The 23,091-nt window shown below is 45.5% G+C and overlaps 2 protein-coding genes across 3 annotated transcripts in view; both read left to right on the plus strand.

The window, feature by feature from the left end:
- The first annotated feature begins 1,930 nt into the window (after nucleotides 1-1,930).
- Nucleotides 1,931-10,891, plus strand: C16H1orf50 (chromosome 16 C1orf50 homolog). Its single transcript, XM_053280790.1, has 4 exons — nucleotides 1,931-2,145; nucleotides 5,144-5,230; nucleotides 7,231-7,362; nucleotides 9,066-10,891. The coding sequence occupies exons 1-4, from the start codon at nucleotides 1,984-1,986 to the stop codon at nucleotides 9,249-9,251; spliced, it is 567 nt and encodes a 188-aa protein (XP_053136765.1). The 5' UTR covers nucleotides 1,931-1,983; the 3' UTR covers nucleotides 9,252-10,891.
- Nucleotides 10,892-12,804: 1,913 nt separating this feature from the next.
- Nucleotides 12,805-23,091, plus strand: part of CDC42 (cell division cycle 42) — a 28,700-nt gene continuing 18,413 nt past the window's right edge. For both annotated transcript variants that reach the window (XM_053280788.1, XM_053280789.1), the window contains exons 1-2: nucleotides 12,805-12,961; nucleotides 20,424-20,568. In XM_053280788.1, the coding sequence (XP_053136763.1) occupies nucleotides 20,464-20,568 (105 nt within the window). In that variant the 5' untranslated portion in view covers nucleotides 12,805-12,961; nucleotides 20,424-20,463. The remainder of the gene's footprint in view (nucleotides 12,962-20,423; nucleotides 20,569-23,091) is intronic.

The raw sequence follows: 23,091 nt of genomic DNA on the forward strand, positions 1-23,091 counted from the left end.
AGGCAACGCACAGGCGTCCTCAGTCAGCGCCTCCTGCCTGCCAGCCTGCTGCTGGAAAACCGGGCAGGGGTTCTTTCTTCAGAGCGACTTGGATAAGGGAAGGAAGGAAGGAAGACATGGTGGGTTTTAGAGATAGATAGAAAAGGGAGGAATCTATCTATCTATCTATTTATCTCCAGGAAGGAAGGGTGGGTGAGAGAGAAAGAAAAAGAAAGAAAAAAGAACCCATCTATACAGAAAGATGGAGAAGGGAAGGGAAGAAATGATAGATAATCCATCGATGTATATCTATCTCCTCCCTTGCTTCCTTCTCTGTGTGCAGATAGGGAGATCTGTCTCTATCTAGCTGCCTATGCAGATAGATGGTGAAGGAGGGAAATGATAGACAGACCTATCCCCTGCTAACTGAGCAAAGGGGTGCCTTTTAAAAGGGGCGATTCTCTTTATTTTTTACAGCTGGCATCTCTGCAGAGGCTGTTGCTGGGGTCTCCCTGGTGTTTCTTTTTAGACTGTGAGCCTTATCTGGGACTTTTCTTCATAAATTGCTTTAGGAACTCTTGTTGGGAAGTAGCATATAAATATCCATTGTAGCGGATTAGATAGTATATGGCACAGTAATTGATTGATTGATTAAGTGCCATCACGTTGGTGTCAACTCTTAGCGACCACATAGGTAGATTCTCTCCAGGATGGTTTGTCTTCCACTTGGCCTTGAAGGTCTCTCAGTAGTGCATTCATGGCTGTCGTCATCGAGTCCATCCACCTGGCTGCTGGTCGTCCTCTTCTTCTCTTGCCTTCCACTTTTCCCAGTATTATGGACTTCTCAAGGGAGCCGGGTCTTCGCACAATGTGTCCGAAGTATGATAGTTTGAGCCTGGTCATTTGTGCCTCGAGTGAGAATTCTGGATTGATTTCTTCTATGATCCATTTGTTTGGTTTCCTGGCTGCCCATGGGATCCTCAAAAATCTTCTCCAGCACCAGCGTTCAAATGTGTCAGTACTTTTTGGTATATGGCACAATGCGGGGAAATGCTTGACTAACAAGCAGAAGGTTGCCCTTCAAATCCCTGCTGGTACTGTATCGGGCAGCAACGATATAGAAAGATGCTGAAAGGCATCATCTCATACTGCACAGGAGGAGGCAATGACAAACCCCTGCTGTATTCTACCAAAGAAAGTCACAGGGCTCTGTGGGTGCCAGGAGTCAAAATCAATTGGATGGCACACTTTACATTTACAATACTGTATGTATAATATATGCAAAACCTTGCATCTTATTTACAAGCAAAATGACTAGCTGCTGTGATTTTGTTTTTAAAAATATATATTATTACACAGTTAATATTTGCAAATCATTTTGGGGAGACACCGCAGACCGTGTCCCGGGGGCGGGTAGGCCGGGATTTTCAAAGCGTCAAAGAGCAATACATAAAATAACAGCAATGATAATTAGTACTTTATTGGTATAGCCGCCGCATAACAATTGTCCTGTGGGCGAGCCAGATACAATAACATGCAATAAACACACACAACACATTTGAAACAAGAAACTCCCCCAAAAGTCCCTTTTAAGGGGCTTTTGAAGAAACTCTTCAAAAAGTCCCTTTTCAGACTCTAAACTTCCCCACATCTGCCAGACGCGCGAGACACCCCCCCCCTCCGCCCCTCAACAGGTGTGGGCCAACTTGGTCCTCCAGCTGTGGTTGAATCAGAACTCCAGGGGAAGATGGGAATTGTAGTTCCACGAAATATGGACAGCCCTATTGGCCCACCTACCAAGACCTCTCAGTCTGGCCACGCCCCCGGGAATAGGCTCCGCCCTCCTCGAGATACCCGGGAGCTCGCCCACCGTCCTTCCTCAGCCGCGGCGAGGCCACGCCCACTCCCTGTATGCACACGCGCCGACCACGCCCCCTTGATGTGACGCGCGGAGCTCCCTGTCCAATCAGCTGCCAAGCGGGGGAGAGCCGAGGCTGGCGTGGAATGGCGGCCGCCGAGTGCAGGTTGGAGGTTCCCTCCGGTTCGGCTTCTTCCCGGGAGCTGTCGGTGGCTGGTGGAGGCAGCTCCGTTGCGTTCCAGCTGACTCCCGTCGCCCGGAAGGCGAGCCCTTCGGACCTGGTGGCGCTGGCCGAGCAAGTGGAGAAGGTGAGCGAGGGCGCCCCCGAGCATGTGCAGAGCGCTCAAGGCGGGGGGGGGGAAGCGGCGTTCCGAAGGAGAACTGGAGAAGATGGAGGGGAGGCGAGGCACGGGAGGAGGGGCGTGTTCCATGATAGGACGCAAACTCTCTTTGGCCTAGGTGGAGTGAACGTTCAAGCAGGCGGTGATGAGGACTAGCGCCTTAGTTTGACATGGCGCCGTTTCAGTGTCGCTTATGATTTCCGGGTGCTGGCCAAAAGGGTGTGTGTTCTGGCTGCTGAATTATAATGGCATTAATTATCACAAAGGAAAGTGGCACTGAGTACATGGAAAAGTGCCTTTCCCCCTATGCATAAGCAGAGAGGTCCAGCCCTGCTGTGGGGCAGCCTTCTTATCAGGGGGTGCAAGACCTCGGTTTCTCTGATACCACCTATGCCTTGGTGCTGCAGCTCTGAGCATGGGCAGAGTGTTTAGCGTACCCTTTCTCTGCCCGATGATCAACCATTTCTGGATTGATTGATTTCCTTAACATGGACCCAATATTTCGCTCTTTTAAATGAAAACGTGGTCGGAATGAATTGCATGCTCAACGATAAAGCCGCGTAAACCCCACGCAGTGCCAGTAAGGCTTAATTTTGGAGACAAGTGCTTACAACTTATCTTGCACAACAGCCAGGTTTCTCTCATGTATATGCATGTGCATATACTGCATCTGACTGTGATATAATTCTGAGCAAGCATGGTTCACTCACAAGCTTAAGCCTTGCATGTTCTCTGTGACTTTTGCTTCCTCCCTAGTTAGGATGCATTTACGGTTTTATGAAGCTTGCAGCTATATACGTTCTTAAGTCTTATGAATTGGGGCCAGCTTCAGCTTTCAGGCAACTCCTTGACAGACTCCCCTCCGTGAGTCTCATCCAACCAAGAGTCCCGAGTTCTGTTTTGGTTAAATTTCTCTCCTGCTCGTTCTCTAAGGAGCCCAGAGTGGTGTACGTGGTTATGTTTCTCCTTACAACAACCCTATGAGGTAGGTGAGCCTGAGAAAGAAACGACTGGCCCAGAGTCACTCTTCGGTGAACATCATGGCTGAATGGAGATTTGAACTTGGGTCTTTCCGGTCCTAGTCCAACACTCTAACCAGTGTTCCCTGTAAGAAGGATTCCCAGATGTTGCTGACTACGACTCCCAGCATTCCCAGCTGCAATGGCCTTTGGCTGGGGATTATGGGAGTTGTAGTCAGCAACATCTGGGAACACTCTAACCCAGTGGTTCCCAACCAGGGTTCCTCCAGATGTTGCTGAACCACAACTTCCATCACCCCCAGCTATAATGTATTGTGGTTGGGGATGCTGGGAGTTGTAGTTCATCAACATCTGGAGGAACCCTGGTTGGGAACCACGGTCTAACCTAGGCCTGCTCAACTTTGCCCCCCACACTGTGTTTAGACTACAGCTCCCATAATCCCCAGCCACAGTGGCCAATAGCTGCTAGGGATTATGGGAGTTGTAGGCCAACATCAGCAGGAGGGCTGAAGTCGAGCAGCCCTGGCAACCTCTACACCTCATGGGCTCTCTGCTGTGTGGTTGCTGTAGGCACAGAGGTGAGCTGGGGTGGAGCGAAGAGGCATTCAGCAGCGTTTCCTGTGACAGGGATTCCCAAATGATCGGACTACAGCTCCCATCATCCCCTGCCACATGCCATCGCAACTGGGAATGCTGGGAGTTATAGTCAACACCTGGGCATCCCTAACTCCCATCATCCCCAGCTGCAATGGCATGGGGCAGGGGATGATGGGAGTTGTAGTCAACAGCATCTGGGAATCTCTGTTACATGGCAAGTCGGTCGCAGTGAGTCCTTCTGGTAGCCCTGGGTGGTGTTCCCTCTAATAGGGATTCCCAGATGTTGTTGACTACAGCTCCCATAATCCAAAGGCCGTTACAGCTAGGGATGCTGGGAGTTGTAGTGAACAACGTCCTGAAATGCCTCTTGGAGGGAGCAGTGGCCTCGGGCCTTTGGCATCTGTCTCTACATGTATCCATGGACTTTTATGCATTCCATGAGCAGGCTTGCCTGGGCTCGCTCAACAAAAATATGCAGCCAGGTCTAGCTTCCTGAGAATCCCTGTGACTTGTGCCTTTCTTAAGACAGGCTTGTCTGGTTCCAGCTCTGTCATCTTAACCTGTGTCCACCTTTTATTATTATTTATTCCCCTTAAGGGATGGGGCTGCTCTGGGAAGAGCACCTGCTGCTTTCATGCAGAAGGTTCCAAGCGCCCTCCCTGGCAGCATCTCTAAGATAGGCCTGAGAGAGACTCCTGCCCGAAACTTTGGAGAAGCCGCTGCCTGTCTGGGTAGGCAATGCTGAGCTAGATGGACCAATGGTCTGACTCTGCATAAAGCAGCTTCCTATGTATTTTTATCGTGCCAATTCTTATCTGTACAGTAGGTTGTACTGATCTTGTGTTGGAAAGAAACTATCTATCTGACTATGCTTCACTCTCCAATAATTAGGACTTAAGCTAGTCAGGACTAATTCATCTGGTGGATTTCAGGGATGCTGAGTCATGGATTCCACCCTAGGGGTTCCCCCTCCCAGGTTCACCACAGGGGGCAGCAGAGTGCAGCTCGAAAGGTACTCTTTCTAGCCAGGTGCCAGCGTGGTGTAGTGGTTAGAGTGCTGGACTAGGACCGGGGAGACCCGAGTTCAAATCCCCATTCAGCCATGAAACTAGCTGGGAGACTCTGGGCCAGTCATGCATCTCTCAGCCTAACCTACTTCGCCGGGTTGTTGTGAAAGAGAAACTCAAGTATGTAGTACACTGCTCTGGGCTCCTTGGAGGAAGAGCGGGATATAAATGTAAAAATAAATAATAATAATAATAATAATACCACAGGACCAGCTCTCTTCCTTTTACAGCAGCCCAAATGCAGACTGCGAATGACATCTTTGCCAGTTGTTGTAACACTGATTTAGCTTTTTAATGCCTGGATCCCTTTCTTTGCTACAGGCGGACGATTTTGTCCGGGCGAACGCTTGCAACAGGTTGACGGTCATAGCAGAACAAATCCGGTACTTGCAGGAACAAGCCAGGAAGGTAATGAAAAAATCCATCACAACCCAGAGCTGTGTCCTCCTAAGACACAGTGCACACCTTACAGAGCCTCCCAAGACCTGACTTGGCTTACATCTCTGCTTCCTCGAGAGAGATTGCGTGTGATCTAGGCTAGGGATTCTCAACGTTGGGTCCCCAGATGTTAATAGACTTCAATTCCCATAATCCCCAACCCCGGTGGCCTTTGGCTGAGGATTATGGGTGTTGAAGTCCAATAACATCAGGGGACCCAACGTTGAGAATCCTTGATCTGGACAACAGAGCAGCATGTGAACACATGTTTTTTCGCCACTCATGTATATGGGACTTTACCCATATACATGGGAATTGGTTTCTTGCCCCGAGGGGCTTGCAATCTAGATCTCGACGCAAGGGAGACAAGGAGGAAATGGAAATAGAGGCAGGGTGAATGGGAAGAATACTGTATTTGCTGGTTATACTTGAATATAGATTATACCTGTATTTACCCCGAAGGTGGTTAACTTGTGGTCCATGAAGAAATCTAGATCCTTTGTCTAAAAACAGACACTAGTCTGAGGGAGGAGAGCTAGTCTGACTTGGTCTCCCCTGCTAACTGACCAGAGAGGCACCTTTTAAAAAGTGGTGGTTATCTTTATTGAGCAGGGGGAGAGCAATTGGTCCTATCCATCCCCAGCACAGCATCCCTCCAATGGCTGTTGCTGGTGTCTCTCTTAGGTTTCCTTTTTGTGAGCCCTTTGGGGACAGGGGGCCATTTTATTTATTTACATCAATGTAAACCACATTGGGAGCTTCTGCTGAAAGGCGATATGTAAATATTTGTCCTATTTGTATATAAAGATTGTTGTCTTTGTCTTTGACGACAAAGAAATCTAGATCCTTGACTAAGTGCCATCAAGTCGGTGTTGACTCTTAGCGACCACCTAGATAGATTCTCTCCAGGATGATCCGTCTTCAACTTGGCCTTTGAGGTCTCTCAGTGGTGCCTTCACTGCTGTCGTCATCGAGTCCATCCACCTGGCTGCTGGTCGTCCTCTTCTTCGTTCAACTTTCCCCAGCAAACTCAGTCCTTAGTCTATCATTATTTTTAGTCTATCAATGGGACTAAAGGAGGGAGGATAGCTGGTCTTGTTCTAGCAAGCATGAATTGTCCCTTTTGCTAAGCAGGGTCTGCCCTGGTTTGCATTTGAATGTGAGACTACAGCACTGTAAGATGTTCCCCTTCGGGGATGGGGCTGCTCTGGGAAGAGCATCTGCATGCTTGTTTGCAGAAGGTTCCAAGTTCCCTCCCTGGCAGCGTCTCCAAGATAGGACTGAGGGAGATTCCTGCCTGTGACCTTGGAGAAGGGGCTGCCAGTCTGTGCAGACAATACTGAGCTACATGGACCAATGGCCTGACTCAGTATATGGCAGCTTCCTATGTCCCTATGGCTACAGGGCATCTCCAACCTCAGAGGCAAGATGCCTCTCAATACCAGTTACAGGGGAGCAACAGCAGGAGAGAGGGCATGCCCTTGCATCTGGCCTCTGGGTTTCCCAGAGACATTTGGTGGGCCACTGTGGGAAACAGGTCAAGATAAGCCTTGGGCCTGATCCAGCAGGGCTGTTCATATGTTTTTACGTATCTTGCCCCGTCTTGTAGCATCTAGTGGACATGCATAGTTTTGCCTTTGGTCACACGAACACAGCCTCAGATCTTGTTTTGTTTGTGTAGACTATGTCATAGGAAGCTGCCATATACTGAGTCAGGCCCTTGGTCCATCTAACTCAGTATTGTCTGCACTGACTGGCAGCAGCTCTCCAAAGTTCCAGGCAGGAGTCTCTCTCAGCTCTACCTGGAGATGGCAGATACTGAACCTGAGGCCTTCGTCATGCAAAACATGGGCTTTACCACAAGCTATGGGCCCATCCCCATGTGCGGTGTGTACCTGTGTTTGTGTGTGTTTCCCTCCAGAGTAGCCGGAAGGCATTCACAGGGGTGTTTCTCTCTCTCATGTGTTTAGGTTTTGGAGGATGCGAACAGAGATGCTGATCTTCACCACGTGGCCTGCAACTTTGTGAAGAAGCCAGGGAACATCTATTACTTGTACAGACGAGAAAGCGGCCAGCGGTATTTCTCTATGCTTTCCCCTAAGGTACCGAGCCATTATCTTGTGGAAGAGATCCAAGCAGAGGAACTACACTGTTCAGTGTAATAAAGAAAAGAAAAGAAACACAAATGCTTACTTTAAAGCCTTAAAGAGCAGCACTCCCAATATTAACAAATGGAATCAATACTTGTCCCGTTAATTTCAGTGGGTCTTCCTTTCTGTACATATGAAGCTGCCTTCTACAGCGTCAGACCATAGATCCACCTAGCTCAGGATTGTCTACACAGACTGGCAGCGGCTTCTCCAAGGTTGCAGGCAGGAATCTCTCTCAGCCCTCTCTTGGAGATGCTGCCAGGGAGGGAACTGGGAACCTTCTGCTCTTCCCAGAGCGGCTTTACCCCCTGAGGGGAATCTCTTCCAGTGCTCACACTTCTAGTCTCCATTCAAATGCAAACCAGGGTGGACTCCATGAATTTGTCTATAAGAACATTTATAATGTACAAATAATTTGACATGGCTATATCACTTTTAGGAGCTCTTTTTCTAGCATGACTCACAGCTGCAGTATTCAGAAGAAATTATCATCAGATGGCCAAAAGCTCAGTATTGCCTACACCACGGATTCTCAACGTTTGGTCCCCAGATGTTATTGGACTTCAACTCCCATAATCCCCAGGCCCAGTGGCTTTGGCTGGGGGTTATGGGAGTTGAAGTCCAATAATATCTGGGGACCCAACATTGAGAATCCCTGGTCTACACTGACTGGCAGCAGCTCTCCGACGTGTCAGGCAGGAGTGGAGATGCTTCCAGGGATTGAACTGGGGACCTTCTGCATGCAAAGCAGATGCTCTACCACTAAGCTACGACTTCATCCCCTAAGGGGGATATTTTGCAGCAGACAATGCTTACATAGCCACCTAGGAAGCTGTCTTCTACAGAGTCAGACCCTTGGTCCATCTAGCTCAGCATTGTCTACACAGACTGGCAGCAGCTTCTCCAAGGTTGTAGGCAGGAGTCTCTCTCAGCCCTATCTTGGAGATGCGGCCGGGAAGGGGACTTGGAACCTTCTGCATGCGATCAAGCAGATGCTCTTCCCAGAGTGGCCCCATCCCTTAAAGGGAATCCTTTCCAGTGCTCACACATGTAGTCTCCCATCCAAATGCAAACCAAGGTGCACCATGCTTAGCAAAGAGGACAACTAGTTCTCACTACCACATGACCAGCTCTCCTCCCCCACCTTATATGTAGTCCCCCTTGCAAATGCAAACCAGGGCAGTCCCTGCTTAGCAAAGGGGACAGTTCTTGGTGCATTTCTGGGTTTTGTGTTTTGCTATCACAGCAAGACTGGCTCTCCTCCACTGCTCCCTCTAACAGGGATTCCCCTATGCTGTGGACTACAGCTCCCAGAATCCTCAGCTATAATGGCTTTTGCTTGGGGATTCTGGGAGTTGTAGTCAACAACATCTGGGAATCCCTGTTAGAGGGGACACTGCTTCCCTCCCTAGTAAAGGGTAGTATAGACCAGGGATTCTCAGTGTTGGGTCCCCAGATGTTATTGGACTTCAACTCCCATAATCCCCAGCTAAATACCACTGGGCTTTAGGATTATGGGAGTTGAAGTCCAATAACATCTGGGGACCCAACGCTGAGAATCCCTGGTATAGACTCTCTGTCGAGTTGAGAGTGACCGTTTCTCCAGGCATTTCAGACTCCTGATCGCAGTGTCTCTCTTTGTCCTCCCCGCACAGGACTGGGGCTCCAGCTGCCCCAGTGAGTTCCTCGGGGCCTACAAGCTGCAGCAGGACATGTCCTGGACGCCTTCAGATGCCATTGAGAAACGCGATGCCGAACTGGACATCCTGGGCAAGCTGCTGAACCAGCAAGCTGCGTTGCCACCATGCAGTGAACCAAACTTCCAAGGCCTCACCATGTGAAGCCTCCAAGGGGTGGATCGACACAGAGGCAGCCAGTGGGGAGCGTCTTCTTCTCTGACTTGCACAGAAGCAACCAAAACTCCCGGGTCCAGTAGAGAAATAAAATGGAAGAACTGCAGCGAGGGCCCTTTCCGCGCTTGGCTGTCTCCTGCCTGGGAGCTCCTGAGTGGTTTTCCTTGATGTCCGAACGTGGACGTACCTCTTGTCTTAATTAACTTGGTTTTAGCATCTATTATATAGTTAGAAGAGTTTCTTGTTTGTGTGAAAAAAAGTCATACTTCCCGATTAATTACAGATACTAGGAATGTGCATGAAATTCCCACAAATGGATTTGATTATTTCGATTCGACATTGGATATATTCGATTTCGATTCGCCTTTGGGTGAATTCGAATTGATGTGAGCGAATCTTCACTCTGTCCAGTGGTTCCAAATTGAATTGATTCGAATTTGAATTGATTCAGGCAAATTTTGTGCACATCCCTAACAGATACCCAATTTTGCATGCAAAAGCTTGCCTCTTAAATTAGTTTAATGCACTACTTTTTATGCTGGGATATACTGGGATTTTTTTTGTATTTATTAGAAGAAATTCTGAATACAATCAGATATTAATGATTATTTTCATTAATAAGCATAGAGTTTTAAACATTCATTCAGATTAATAATTCACAAGCATCATTTCCAAATGAAGCAAAAGATGGATTCAAATGGACTGTGGTTCAAATTTATCATATAGGATTAGTCAAGAAAGTGAATGCTTGAAGTTGAAATAGTTCGAATTAGTTTGAATTTTAAACTGTTCTTTTACTTCCCTTCTGGAAGCACATTATTTTTTTTAAAAATCTACTAAATACTGTATATTTAATTTCTTGAACTTTCCTGTAAGTGTAATCTAGACAAAATGGCTTTGCCTGGTCAATGACAGGCCTCACCTGTAGCATTAGTTTAGTTATTTCACAGAGCCAGCATCACGTAGTGGAGTGTTGGTCTAGGATTGTGAAGACCCGAGTTCAAATCCCCATTTGGCCATGAAGCTCACTGGGTGATTCTGGGCCAGTCATGTATTTCTCACCCTAACCTACCTCACAGGGTTGTTGTGAGGATAAACATTACCATGTACACCGCTCTGGGCTCCTTGGCGGAAGAGCAGGATATAAATGTTAAATAAATGAATAAATTAAAAAAAGTAAAATTGGGCAGGATCAAACTGGAAGGAGGCACTTGTAAGACAATATCAGCTTCCTCCAAATAGCCCAGCATCAAAAGTAGAAGAATTTCCACCAGAATCTTCACTGAAAGATTTTGCATTTTATAATGAGGGCAAGAGTGAAGCCAGTATATGGTTACATACTGGTGTTTTGTGTGGCCTAAGTGAGACAATCTCGGAGGGTTTCTGGGACCTCTCTGTATTAATAAGAGCAAACGGAATGGTTAAGAAAGTGAGAAAATGCAGCCGTCTTTTGCCATGGCTGCACACTTGTATTTGCAAAAACATGTTCTCTTGGCCACATCACCAATGTGGAGATAGCTCTGATTTGGTTTGCAGGGGCTGTGCAAGGATTATTGAGTAAATAATTATTGATTATTATTGAGAAGTTTCAATGGGCTAAATAAATGCAAAGTATTCTTAGTGCTCTATTTAATGGATGGGGAATGCTTAAACGAAGACAAATTTGATGTGCTCCTTAGAATAAAAGCAAGAGAAGGGAATCTCTGTTACTCTTTCAGCAACAAGATCCGTAGCTCTCTCCTTTTTGGTTTAAAAAGAGAGGGTGTGAGTGTTCAGATTGATGCTTCATATGTATATGCCAGGGTTTCTCATAGGAAGCTGCCATATACTGAGTCAGACCGTTGGTCCATCTAACTCAGTATTGTCTACACAGACTGGCAGCGACTTCTCCAAGATTTCAAGCAGGAATCTCTCTCAGCCCTATTTTGGAGATGCCAGGGAGGGAACTTGGAACCTAGATGCTCTTCCCAGAGTGGCTCCATCCCTTAAGGGGAATATCTTACAGTGCTCACACATGTGTAGTCTGCCATTCATATGCAGCCAGGGTGGACCCTGCTTAGCAAAGGGGACATATGTTTTTATTTATTTTATTTTATTGTTAAATTTATATACTGCCTTTCATTAAAACAATCCCAAGGTGGTTGGGATTAAAGAAAAATTAAAACAAGGCTATAAAAATACAAAAAATATTAAGCTAAAATATAAGAACATGAATCTGATTGAAAAGTTTAAAATACAAGCATAAAATAACCATGCAAAATACAATATACAAATAAGCAGCAGCAGCAATCATAAAAGCCTGGGTAAAAAGCCAAGATTTAACACGCTTTTTAAAAACTCTGATGGAGACTGAGGAGCGTTGCTGGACTTCAGTGCGGTGTCATGGTGAGAGTGCTGGACTAGGATCAGGAGACCCGAGTTCAAATCCCTGTTCAGCTACGAAACTCACTGGGTGACCCTGGGCCAGTCACTTCCCTTTCAGCCTGTATGTGGATATACATGTAAAAATAAATAGATGAAATAAACTCCCCTAGTCTCCAGCTCCTTGGACGAGTTCGTTTTAAAAGTGAAGCTGGGAAGGATAAATAGGAAGTGTATTACTGTATGTGTGTTGAATATAACATATGGATAACTCTGCATACACTGTACACAGACTGTATATGTGTTGAACACATTGTGTGATTTTTACTGCCAACAAAGCACAGCTTAATGTAGCAAAAACTCTCCAGAAAGCAGGATCTGTGGGTGAAACAAGTTTCTTGGCTGTACATTTGGGGGGATAGGGCTGCTAACTTAGGCTGAAGTTTTTCTTGCATGTTCCCTCACCACAAATTTTTCACCATAAAGGTCAAGTGTGCAGTCAAGATTTCGACTCCTGGCGCCGGTGATGCCTTTCAGCAGCTTCCTATATCGCTGTTGCCCGATTTAGTCCCAGCAGGGATTCGAACCCGCAACCTTCTGCTTGTAAATCAAGAATAGTTAATCCGGATCATTTTTTTTAAACTTTACATTTTATTTCCGGAATATCACCAGTAACGGACGCGGGAGAGGCAGGCTACCGCCAAGAAAAGAAAGTGACCATGCACACGAAATCGGGAGTAGTAGTAGTTTTAGTAATAGGAGGGTTTTCTTAATAATAGTAATAGTAGTTTTTTTAGAAATAGTAATGGTAGTTTTTTAAAAATAGTAATAGTAGGTGGGTGTTTTTGTTTTTTTTAAATAAATAGTTATCGTTTTGGGTTTTTTTGCCGTGCGAGTGGAGTTCCGTTGATCCGGATCAACTCCCCCCCCTCACCCCAAAGCACTTTTTAAGAAAAAAATCACAAAACATTACAACTACACTTGGAAAAAGAACCAGGGAAGAGAAACAAACACCCCGAAAACGGGATTTTTCCACCACGCCGGCGGAGCTCCGTGAATCCGGATTAACTCCTCGCAGGACGGACTAGGCACTTACCACTATGCAGCCTGCTTCCTAGCAGAGGGGGTGGAACCCCAGTCAGGAGGAGGAGCCCCGAGGGCGCATGCGTCGAGGAGCGCGGGGCTGTGGCGGGCTCCTCCCTCTCCTCCTTTCCCCGCCTCCAGCTCCCTCAAGCCCCGCCTCTGCAGGGAGCGTGATGACGTAGCCGCGCACGCCCTTGCTGCCGAGCTGAGGAGACCCCGCAGAGAGCTGCCAACGCCCGGCGGAGCCCTGTGAGGTGAGGCGGCCGAAGCGGAGGCTGGGCCGGGGCTGGGGGGCAGAAGGCCCGACCGTGGGGCATCCCGCACGCACCCCCGTCGGCTGGGGAGAGTGAGGGGAAGGGGAAGGGGAGAGGCCGGCCGCGGTGGGGGGTGGTGTGGGGGGGCGGCGCGGAATGGCGGCACGGCCTCCGCGGGGCAGGGGGGAAGGGCGACCGGAAACGCCGAGGAAGAGGAGGAGGAAGGCAGAGGGCGCGCGGCGGGGTGGGGTGGTGGATTGTAGTGTCTTCGCCTCCCCCCCCGCCCTGTCAAGAAAAGGCTCCGGGGAGCCGGCCCAGGGTTCCCCTTCCCCGTTGCCCAGCAACCGCCACCTCCCCCCGGCTGTTCTCCCTCCCTTCCTCTCCACCCCCGACTGGCGCCTCCCTTCGCCTCCCTCGGTGCGGGTGGCTGGGCGGTGGGGGTGGGTGGGTGGGGAGAATGGGGAAGCTCGGAGGGGACATGGGGAGGGTGGGGGGAAGAGCGAAGCTCGACACCCCCTGAGTGGCTGGCGGGGAGGGAAGGACCCCCACCCCTACCCCCACCCTCTCGGTCCTCTAGCGCTGCTTCCCCTTCTCTGCGGCCAGGAGAGAGGCCTTAGAGGAGGCGCTTCCAAGCTTTGGAGGGTGTGTGTTAATTTGCCTGAATGATGATGTGCAAGAAGATAACTAAAAGGTTGGGTGTTCTGACTTAAGCCTTCCCCCACCCATTCCCCCCTCTCCATCCGCCCCATAAACACACATAACAAAAAGACGACTGACCACACTGAGTGAGCCAAAATGGCCCTGAGCAACTCTCACTCCCCTGTCAGCTTTCTTTCTGTACTGCATATGTACTTATTTCAGAGGTTGGCCTGCAACTCTCCATCATCTCTGGCCATTGGACACTGTGGCTGGGGACTATGGGAGTTGTAGTCCAAAAACAGCTGGGGGGGCCTAAGTTGAGCAATTTAAGTTAACTTAAATAATAAATTAATTATTAATGAATTTATTTATTACATTTATTGCCCGCTCTTCTGCGGAGGAGCCCCGAGGCTTCTGTACATGGTTCTATTTATCCTCACAACAACCCTGTGAGGTAGGCTAGGCTGAAAGAGGAGTGACTGACCCAGAGTCACCCCGTGAGTTTCATGGCTGAATGGGGATTTGAACTTGCATCTCACAGTCCAACACTTTAACCGCTACCCCATACTTAGTGGCTGGATCCTTCCAGGAGACAGAGCCTCCTAGCAAGCCTGTTGTTAAGTGCCTTCTCAGCTTTATTCTTCCATACCTACATATACATGCATGTAAATGTGTGTGTGATACTGGCCTACCAGTGTTCCTTCTAACAGGGAGGGAACATATGGGAATGTTGCTGACTACAACTCCCAGCATTCCCAGCTGCAGTAGCCTTTGCTTGGGGATTATGGGAGTTGTAGTCAACAACATCTGGGAATCCCTGTTAGAGGGAGCACTGATCCCCAGTCAAAAGCCATTGCAGCTGGGGATGCTAGAAGTTGGCGACATCTGGGAATCCTTGTTACACTGTGGCCTACCATTAAAGGCTGTTGCAAGAAGGGCAGCAAGTCAGGAGGAGAGTGGAGTGTGTGTGGAGTGCCAGAGCAGGTGTGAGTGGTTATATTTTGCTGCTGTGAAGAGTGCATGACGTTTAAAGAGGGAGTTAGTGTATGTGGTAATAACACTGGTCTGCTGTTGTGAGAAATATGGTAAGAGTGAGTATGGGGTGGTGGTGATGATACTGGCTTGCTTTCCAGAACTGTTGTGAGGAGTGCAGCAAGTTTGTGTGTCAAGAACTTTGAAGGTGATAAACTGCCCAGAGACTGGAATTTGTAGTGGTTTAAAAATTTGAAAAATGAGGATGCTGAGTAAGTCTTTGGTCTGCATTGACAATAGTGGCCTGTCTTGTAAGGTGTGGTAGCTAAGATGTTTCACTCTACATCAGGAGTTGGTGCAATTCTCATTTGTCAGGAAATCACTAAGTGACCTTAAGTCATTCTCTGCCTCATACACTCCCTTTTTGGCAGCATGTAGGGAATTGATCACACAAGTTTGTGAAGGACTGTAAATGCTAACTCTTCTATTGACACTTTTGTTGGGGTGGGGTTTCTAATGCTGGTTTTCTTTGCAGTTCTCTGGTAGTTCAGTGATGAAAAGAGTCAGTTGTGAATCAAACTCCCTGATCTGAATCTTACCTTTGCCATGAACTAAGTGGTCTTCAGCAAACCACTCTGTTGTAACCTCTGCCTTCCTTCTGCATCATGGGAGATAGTAACACTGACCTACTTTTATAAGGATGGCTGAGATGATGGATGCAAAGCACTGTAAAGCTGACTATATAAATGCTAAGTAGTGCTCTGTGCAGAGAGCTGATATAATGCTTTTAATAGTGCTGTATAATGACTTAACTGCAAGCCTAACACAGTAGTGGGCAAGGATGGGGAACCAAGGTACATGGCATCTTTCTCTCATCAAGGACTTTATACCAATGTCTGATGGGTTCGTACTTAAAATAAAAAATAGGTATCTTAAAACTGTATCGCATAGTGCAGAACTTCCCTCAGATATTACAATGAATTTGCATATTGAGGTGCTCTAGTCAGATGATCTGCAGATTTTAGTTCTGTTGTGAACTCACCGAGGAATCTCTCCGCAGCCTCCCCCTACAATATGGGGATAATAACGTTCACCTGCTTTATATACAAGGGTTGTATATAAATCATAGGAAAACACTCAAAATATTCTTGGAAACCCCCCCCCCCACACACACACACAATAAATGCTGTGTATGTATTGCTGACTAGCCAGGATGGAGACCCAACAGTGTGTGAGAATGGGGGTGGAGGCATATGAGCATGCCTGCACTCTCTTCCACACACATTTGGGAGTGGTTGGGGGGAAAGAATAGCGGTTTCTGAGCATTCCCAGAGTAGAAAATGACTGTGATAGACTGTGAAGAGGGCACTCTGAGCATGCTCAGAAACTGCTACTCCTTCCCCCCACCCATTCCAAAAGATGTGTGGAACAGCGTCCAGGCATGCTCATATGAGCCCACCCCCATTCTCTCACACTGTTGGGTCTCCATCCTAGCTAGGGTATTGTTACCAGCAAAGCTTAAGCCACCTGTAATACATGGCCTTTTGCACTAGTGCTATTTTGAGGCCTTGTAAAATGCAGCGTTCTGATGAACTGGGCTGGTAATTCTTTCCCAATGGCCACTGCTTTGTGTTAGTTGACCAGCATTCTGGTATATCATGCTGCTTAGATGTGTTGATAGAAACATGCCTCCTGTTCACAAGCATCATCTTGACCCTATGAGATCGTCTTGGAAGACTGATGGAAGCCACTTAGGGCTTTCTTCAACACAGCGTGGAGAGGAGTTACTGAGTTCCTCCTCCACGGACACCAAGACTTCTATTTTGTCTGGGGAAGTTACCTGAATATCCTTTGTGTGTGTAAGTATTTTTCTAATATCATCTATGTTGGCTAGTGGAATTATTTATTGCCGTTGGACAGATGATGATTAGAGGAATTTTGTAGTTTACAAGTGGCCTAGAAATAGTGTAGGGTACCCCTCAACTTAGAAGGTGAGCACTTTAGCCATTCACAGAATAGAACTTGCTAAAAGATGAGTCACACACAACATATGCCAGTAGTGCTTCCTAAATAAACTGCATCTCAGGTGGGGTGGGGAACCATGTCTGTTGATCATGTTGCTTATTTCAGTGATCATCAACCAGTTATTTTCTTTAATCTAAATGTGTTCTTCTTGTTTCTGCTTGTTTATTGCATAAACTGTAGGTTCCCTTTTGCAGGAGGAGGGTCAACTGTCATATAACTTTTGTAATGGTATTTGCGAGAATTCTATTTCCTGTGGCTTTTCCCATACAATTGTACAAAGTGAACTTTTTATGATCTTATCACTTTAAAAGTAAGGTATAGAAATCTAAATAAAACCATAACATGTCTTCAAGCTATATATTGAATTGGACTTTGCATCCTTGCAGAAATAAGGTAAATCTCATTGTTTTCAGTGGGTCCCAGATTAGACTAATATTGTGCCAAGATTGCAGTCTTTGGCTAAAGACAAGGAAACTTGCTCTGAAAGTAATCCTACATTTACTGTCAGATCTCCCCTTCCTTGGCCTAATTGATTCCTTTGACTCTACAATGATTGCCACTTAAAAAAAGGTATTGTAATAAAACAGTATTTTAAAAAGAATTAAAATGTTAAATAACTCTCTTTCTGACTACACGAGTTGCACATTAGAGTGGAGCACTTTCCACCCCTCCCTTGAATTCCAGGTAGTTTCTTGAGCATTAGTGAAAGTGGTTTTGAAGGCTTCAGTAACCTCTTATTTTGGTCATTAACCCAGAGATGTGTTAAATCTATTGCCAGGCTACTAGGAGCTTCTGTGAAGCAAAGCATCTGCTCAGAGAACAAATTATGTCTGTCTCTTTGTTTACTGCTTGCTGTCTTCTACTGCTTAAAATATGTAGACTGAAAAAAACAATGTGTGGGAAATGGGTTTCTCTCCCACTTTTAAATTAGGGAAGCAAGCATCAGAATGGATAACCATTTATTTTCTTTAAATAAAAAGCCCCACCATATGTATTTAAATTACAAGACTTGCCTCTAAGATTTAAAACATTTGAATTTATTAAATACACATTGTGAGTCTCGGCCAAGCACGTTAAAGCTGTTTTTCTGTGTGTGGGACATATAAAGAATGTGAGGCACGGGAAAAGTCTGCCTTTTGAGATTAAGCATCAAAATATGGTACAAGGGGTCATATGGGTATTATGGGCTTGCTACTAGGAAGCCACCTAATGGCACAGCGGGGAAATGACTTGACTAGCGAGCAAGAGTTTGCTGGTTCGAATCCCCCCGGTATGTTTCCCATACTATGGGGAACACCAATATCGGGTAGCAGCAATATAGGAAGGTGCTGAAAGGCATCGTCTCACACTGTGCGGGAGGAGGCAATGGTAAACTCCTCCTGTATTCTACCAAAGAAAACCACAGTGCTCTGTGGGTGCCAGGATTCAACACCAACTCGAGGGCACAACTTTACTGGGGTCTAGATGACTGGCAAGTCACTGGCATTTAGATCTAGTCTCTGGTTCCAGGATGTGCCATCCTCGATCTCACCGAGAACACCCTTTCTCTTGTACATATACCCTTGTACTCCTTTTTAATGCCATTGGTTCTGCAAGCATGCTGTCTCTCAGATTGTTAGTGATTCTGCTAGCCCTTGTTTCTTGAAAGTTTTAGGAACTTTCAAGTAAATGGTCTTGCTTTACTGCTTTTATAAGTATGCAGAAGGGGTAAACACACTAATGGTTGTCTCTGAATAAGGTGCTCTCATGCAAAAGGAATGCGGGGGCTGCATTAGTCGAGATTTTCAGTTGATCACCTAGGTGTATGAAAGCTCTACAAAGTTGTAACTATTTGCATGGTTATAGCAGCCTACTGGTATGTTTAGAATGTACCTGCCTTTCAAAATGGGATGTAAACCTACCAAGGCTGATTTCAGTCATTATTTGAAAACATTCATTCTGGTAGACATGAATGGATGCTCCTTTTAGCTTTCTGTGATGGAACACAGGGAGGTAAAAATAAGACTGGGAGTGCTAAAATCTTTCCTTGGTGCTTGGCATGGAGTGTGTGTGTGTGAGGTCTGACTATCCTTGCAGAAACACCATCTTACAAATTAGGTAAAGTGTGGCAGTCATGAGGGAAGGAATGTCAGGAGAGCTCTGCTGAGATGAGATCTCGCAGTGGATGCGTGACCTGTGCTCAAAATAGTTGAGGTCACATGAGAAGGCCTCTTAGTGGGTCTGTAGTTTGTGCTGCCACAGTGGCGCTTCTGCAGAAAGATTTGCTTCCTCTAGTTCAGTGTGCCTTCATGAGAGGGTGGTGGCAACAAGTTTGTGTGTGTGCGCGAGAGAGAAAATGAGAATGGCTGGCTGCTAAGAGGCTGACTAGAGACCATGTCATGTCACCTTCTGCTCCAGCACGTCACAGAACTTTGCCAGCTCTGCTTCCTTGTTGAGGTGTGTGTCTGCAGAAGATAGTGGAAAGCACAGAAGGTGGAGAAGCAAAGTGCAGTGATTCACAGGAGAACACACCCTAAGAGTGGGAGGAGGCTTTTGCCTCATCAAATGGTGAATGTCGATGCTAGCAAAAGAGAGAACAATGCAGATAAAGAAGGGAAATGGCCAAAGGTTTTTTTAAGCAGATGAAGGGGAAAGCTGCATATATACATAACTTGCCAGAGCCTTTTTCAACTTCAGGAAGGGATATTGACCTTTCACCCTCGAAATAGCAAGAAGAGCTGCATCTGTCTTGTATCTTGTCTCTTGCTTTGCAACTGGAAACCGATTTAGGACAACTCAAAGTGAAATATGTTGTAAAGACTCAAACTGTATTTTAGGGGTGATGGCAAACGCTGTATCATTAATAACTCTAGATTTCGGCTCCCTGATGTGGGATTGGGACCCCTGCTAACTGGGCAAAGAGGCACCTTTTTAATGTGGTGATTCTCTCTATTTAGCAGGGGGAGAGTAACCGGCTCTATCCAACCCCAGCACAGTACCTCTAGTGGCTGTTGCTAGTGTCTACCTTATGTCTCTTTTTAGATTTTGAGCCCTTTGGGGACAAGGGAGCCATCTTGTTTGTTGTTTCTCTATGTAAACTGCTTTGGAAACATTTGTTGTTTCCAAAAAGCAGTATATAAATATTTTTTGTTTGTAGTACAAATAGTTCTAGGGCTGAAAACCTTTAGTCTGCACAACTAATTGGAGGTGTCTTGCTCAAACTGAGATGAGATTTTTTTTTTTAAACTTCTGAATGCCTACTTGCAAAACCGGAAGGAAAGGGCTTGTCGTTAGAAGCTAAACTCCAACTGTGGTACAGGATATGTAGGTAGAAGGTTCCAAACAAGAGTAAGACAGCTTATGAACTTCTGAATTCTCGATTAGATATACAAGTCTGTGATCACAAGCTTTAGCACATCTTTGCTGCTTGGGCAAAAATTTATAAAATGGGAATGTGATGAACAGATATTAGTTCTGTAATTTCTGTTCCCAAATATTGTTTAAAAATTAGGCAGCACTAAAGGTATGAATGCTTGTTAATCATGTTTTAATGCCTCTTTAATAATGCATTCTCCATTGAGCAGGCCTCTGTGTGTTCGCAAGAAACCTTCCTGGATCTCTTAAGCGATGAGGCAATAAAATTAGAACATAATCCTCGCAACTCAGCCAAGAAAGAAAGAGTTTCTTCTGAAATTATCTGGTTTCTTTGACATCTTTGTTTGTGGCAGCTGATGTAGCTATTTGGCCAAAAACGTTGAGGTCCGTAAGAAGCAGCTATATAACTGTACGGCTGAAAAGTATATTCTGTTGTTTAAATAAAATTTTTCTTTTTAAATTCCTTTTATAGATTAATCTTGGACCTCCTACAGTAGCAGACTTCAGGAGCTATGCAGACCATTAAGTGTGTAGTTGTGGGAGATGGTGCTGTTGGTAAAACATGTCTTCTAATTTCCTACACAACAAACAAATTCCCATCTGAATATGTACCAACGGTAAGTAAAGGGTGAATCCCATTTTTTCCTGTTTAAATTGGGCGAGTAGGGGAATTGTGACCTTATTTCATTATACAGTACACTGGTCTATAGTACATTTTGTTGGCATTGTAGGGGAACAGTGCTTGTCCTGGCTTGTAGGAAGGGCAGTTTGAGCCTCTTGGTTATCAGTCAGTATTGATGATTGGGTCTCCACAGCTTCTCTGCCCCAGTTCTCTTCCAGTCGTTGCTACAGATATAGAATTTTCTGGAAACCTAGAACCCATAGTGAAAAAATAGGAACATAAACTTTGTAGTCTTTGGTGTATTAATGCAACCTAGAAGTAAAGATGCCTCAGTTCTATTGAGACTAACCATAAACGAACCCAGTGTTAGAGATGGAACAGCAAGCTTCTGTGCCCTTAAGGTGCTGGGCTTTGCGATTTAGCAAAATAAGAGAGAAAAAATAAGAATAGTAAATGAGATGATTTCTTTTTGTTAGCTGGCTTAAAAAGGGGCCTCCCTGTATGCAGTCAGAATTTTCCAAAACAGTATAAAGTGGTGCAACACTTGGTTGCCATGAATGGGTGTGGAATGAATGTGCGTACCACAAAATGCCCCTCTTTTCAAACTGCTTCCAAAAAACAACCAACCAGCCAACCAACCTCCAAGCAAGCTTAGCGCATCAAAATATTAAGAACGTGGCAAATATGGATATTAAATCTCCATTAGTGTGGCAGGACCCTTTCATTGTTGGTAGAAAACATTATAATATGTTTGTTATTCTCCAATATTGTATTTTTATCCATATTTTTATTTGGTTTTCCTGATTTTCTTTTTAAAAAGGGAGTAACTGTGTGGAGAAGGGTAGGGCTAAACAGTTTCATAGTGAGGTGAGGGGAGTAGAAGGTAACAAGATTTGTATTCGAGCTGGTTTGATAAAAGTTTGTTTTGGGGCCCTTAGAAGGAACTCATCAGTCCCTTCTACTTATGAGTGTCAAGACTGGAGGATTGTCAAAGCCAAATAGGAGCAATAAGGCCTAGCCGTTCAGAGGTAAAATGAAGGAAGGGGCCACTATCAAACTTTGTACACCACCTAGAGATGTGTCTATCAGGTGTTATAGAAATACAAATAGCAAGACTAGCAATTTTAAGTATTTTGGGCCTGTTCCCCAATATCGTTTAGGCCTCATCTACTCGGAGATAATTAAAGTGTAATAATGATTACCCTTTATTTTCAAGAGATTTCATCTTCCCTGGGGGAGAGGGGCAGATTTCACCAATTATTCTCGGCTGTTTGTAGGATGAAAGACACAAAGAGTGGGAAATAGGCACCATTCACCCTTGCCTTTCTTCCCAAAGTTGTTTTTTTTTAAGGATGAGAAAAATAAAAATATATATTCCCCCTATACTGACACACCATTTTACATGGTATGTAAAGGGGAAATATATATTTTTTCTCACTCTTAAAAAGGGGGGGGGGGCAACTGTGTGAAGAAGACCAATATTTTTGCAATGGAGTTCTTTATTTATAGACCTAGTTTTAATGCTAACATGGTTTTCACTCCCCTAATTGGCACTCAAACATTAATATTGATGGCCAGCAAATAAACTTGTGATCATGCAGGAATCTACACATGGGAGATTTCCTTGATTTCCTTTTACAAATCTGTTTTTAGTCACTTTCAGTGATCGGCGGAAAATAAGTCAACTCCTACATATTTCAGAAGGCTGCAGGGAGGTTGAGCAGTGCTGATGTCATAATTGCCTCAACCAATGGGAGAGTATGTTTGCTCTGCCAGGGAAATGTGAATCTTTAAACAGATTTTTAAAACAAACTACTTCACATAGGACAAAAAATTGCAACGCTATCTATTGGTGATCTGTTTAATGGATTAATAGTACTAAAAATGCTATATGAGATTTAGGAGACATCCCCATTTAAAGGGACTGTTAAACCCATCAGCAAGTACTATTGTATTTTATTAGGTTTGCCTTCACTTCAAGCTTAGGATGTGAGCAGCTGTTCTTTGAACTCTCTACCTTGGGATATACTCCAGGATCAGGGGGCTGTCTCATCCAGATTCTCATGTTAGCAAAGGATGAATCAGCCAGGGTCTTCTGCTGCAAGATTACTCAACTTAAAAGCCACTCTTCTCTGAATTGCAGCCTTTTGAGGCTTATCTTTAGATAGCTGTAATATCCCTTCTTGGATAATCCTCTGCCTTGGTTTCTCTTTAGCAAATTCTGTAGCCACTTTCTCAGGTCACAGCCCCATCCTCTTCTGGTCCTCGTTCAGCCAGTTTGAGCGAGAGGAGATTTTGATTGCAAGCTGCAGTCAGCAGAACAGACTTCTAGAAAAGCTCTTGTATCCTGAAAATGATTCAGATTGCCAATCTTTATTGGGGTTGCTATCTGGAAGATGGTGGCTGTTTCTGAGCAACTTCAGGAATGAGTCCAAGAAGTCATTCCGAGGGAATGGGTTTAAGTTGAAATGTTCTGTTAGGCTGCTAAGCCTTTTATGCTTGTCATTAATTGGTTGAG

This window comes from Hemicordylus capensis, chromosome 16 (genome assembly GCF_027244095.1).
Source record: "Hemicordylus capensis ecotype Gifberg chromosome 16, rHemCap1.1.pri, whole genome shotgun sequence".
NCBI lineage: Eukaryota > Metazoa > Chordata > Lepidosauria > Squamata > Cordylidae > Hemicordylus > Hemicordylus capensis.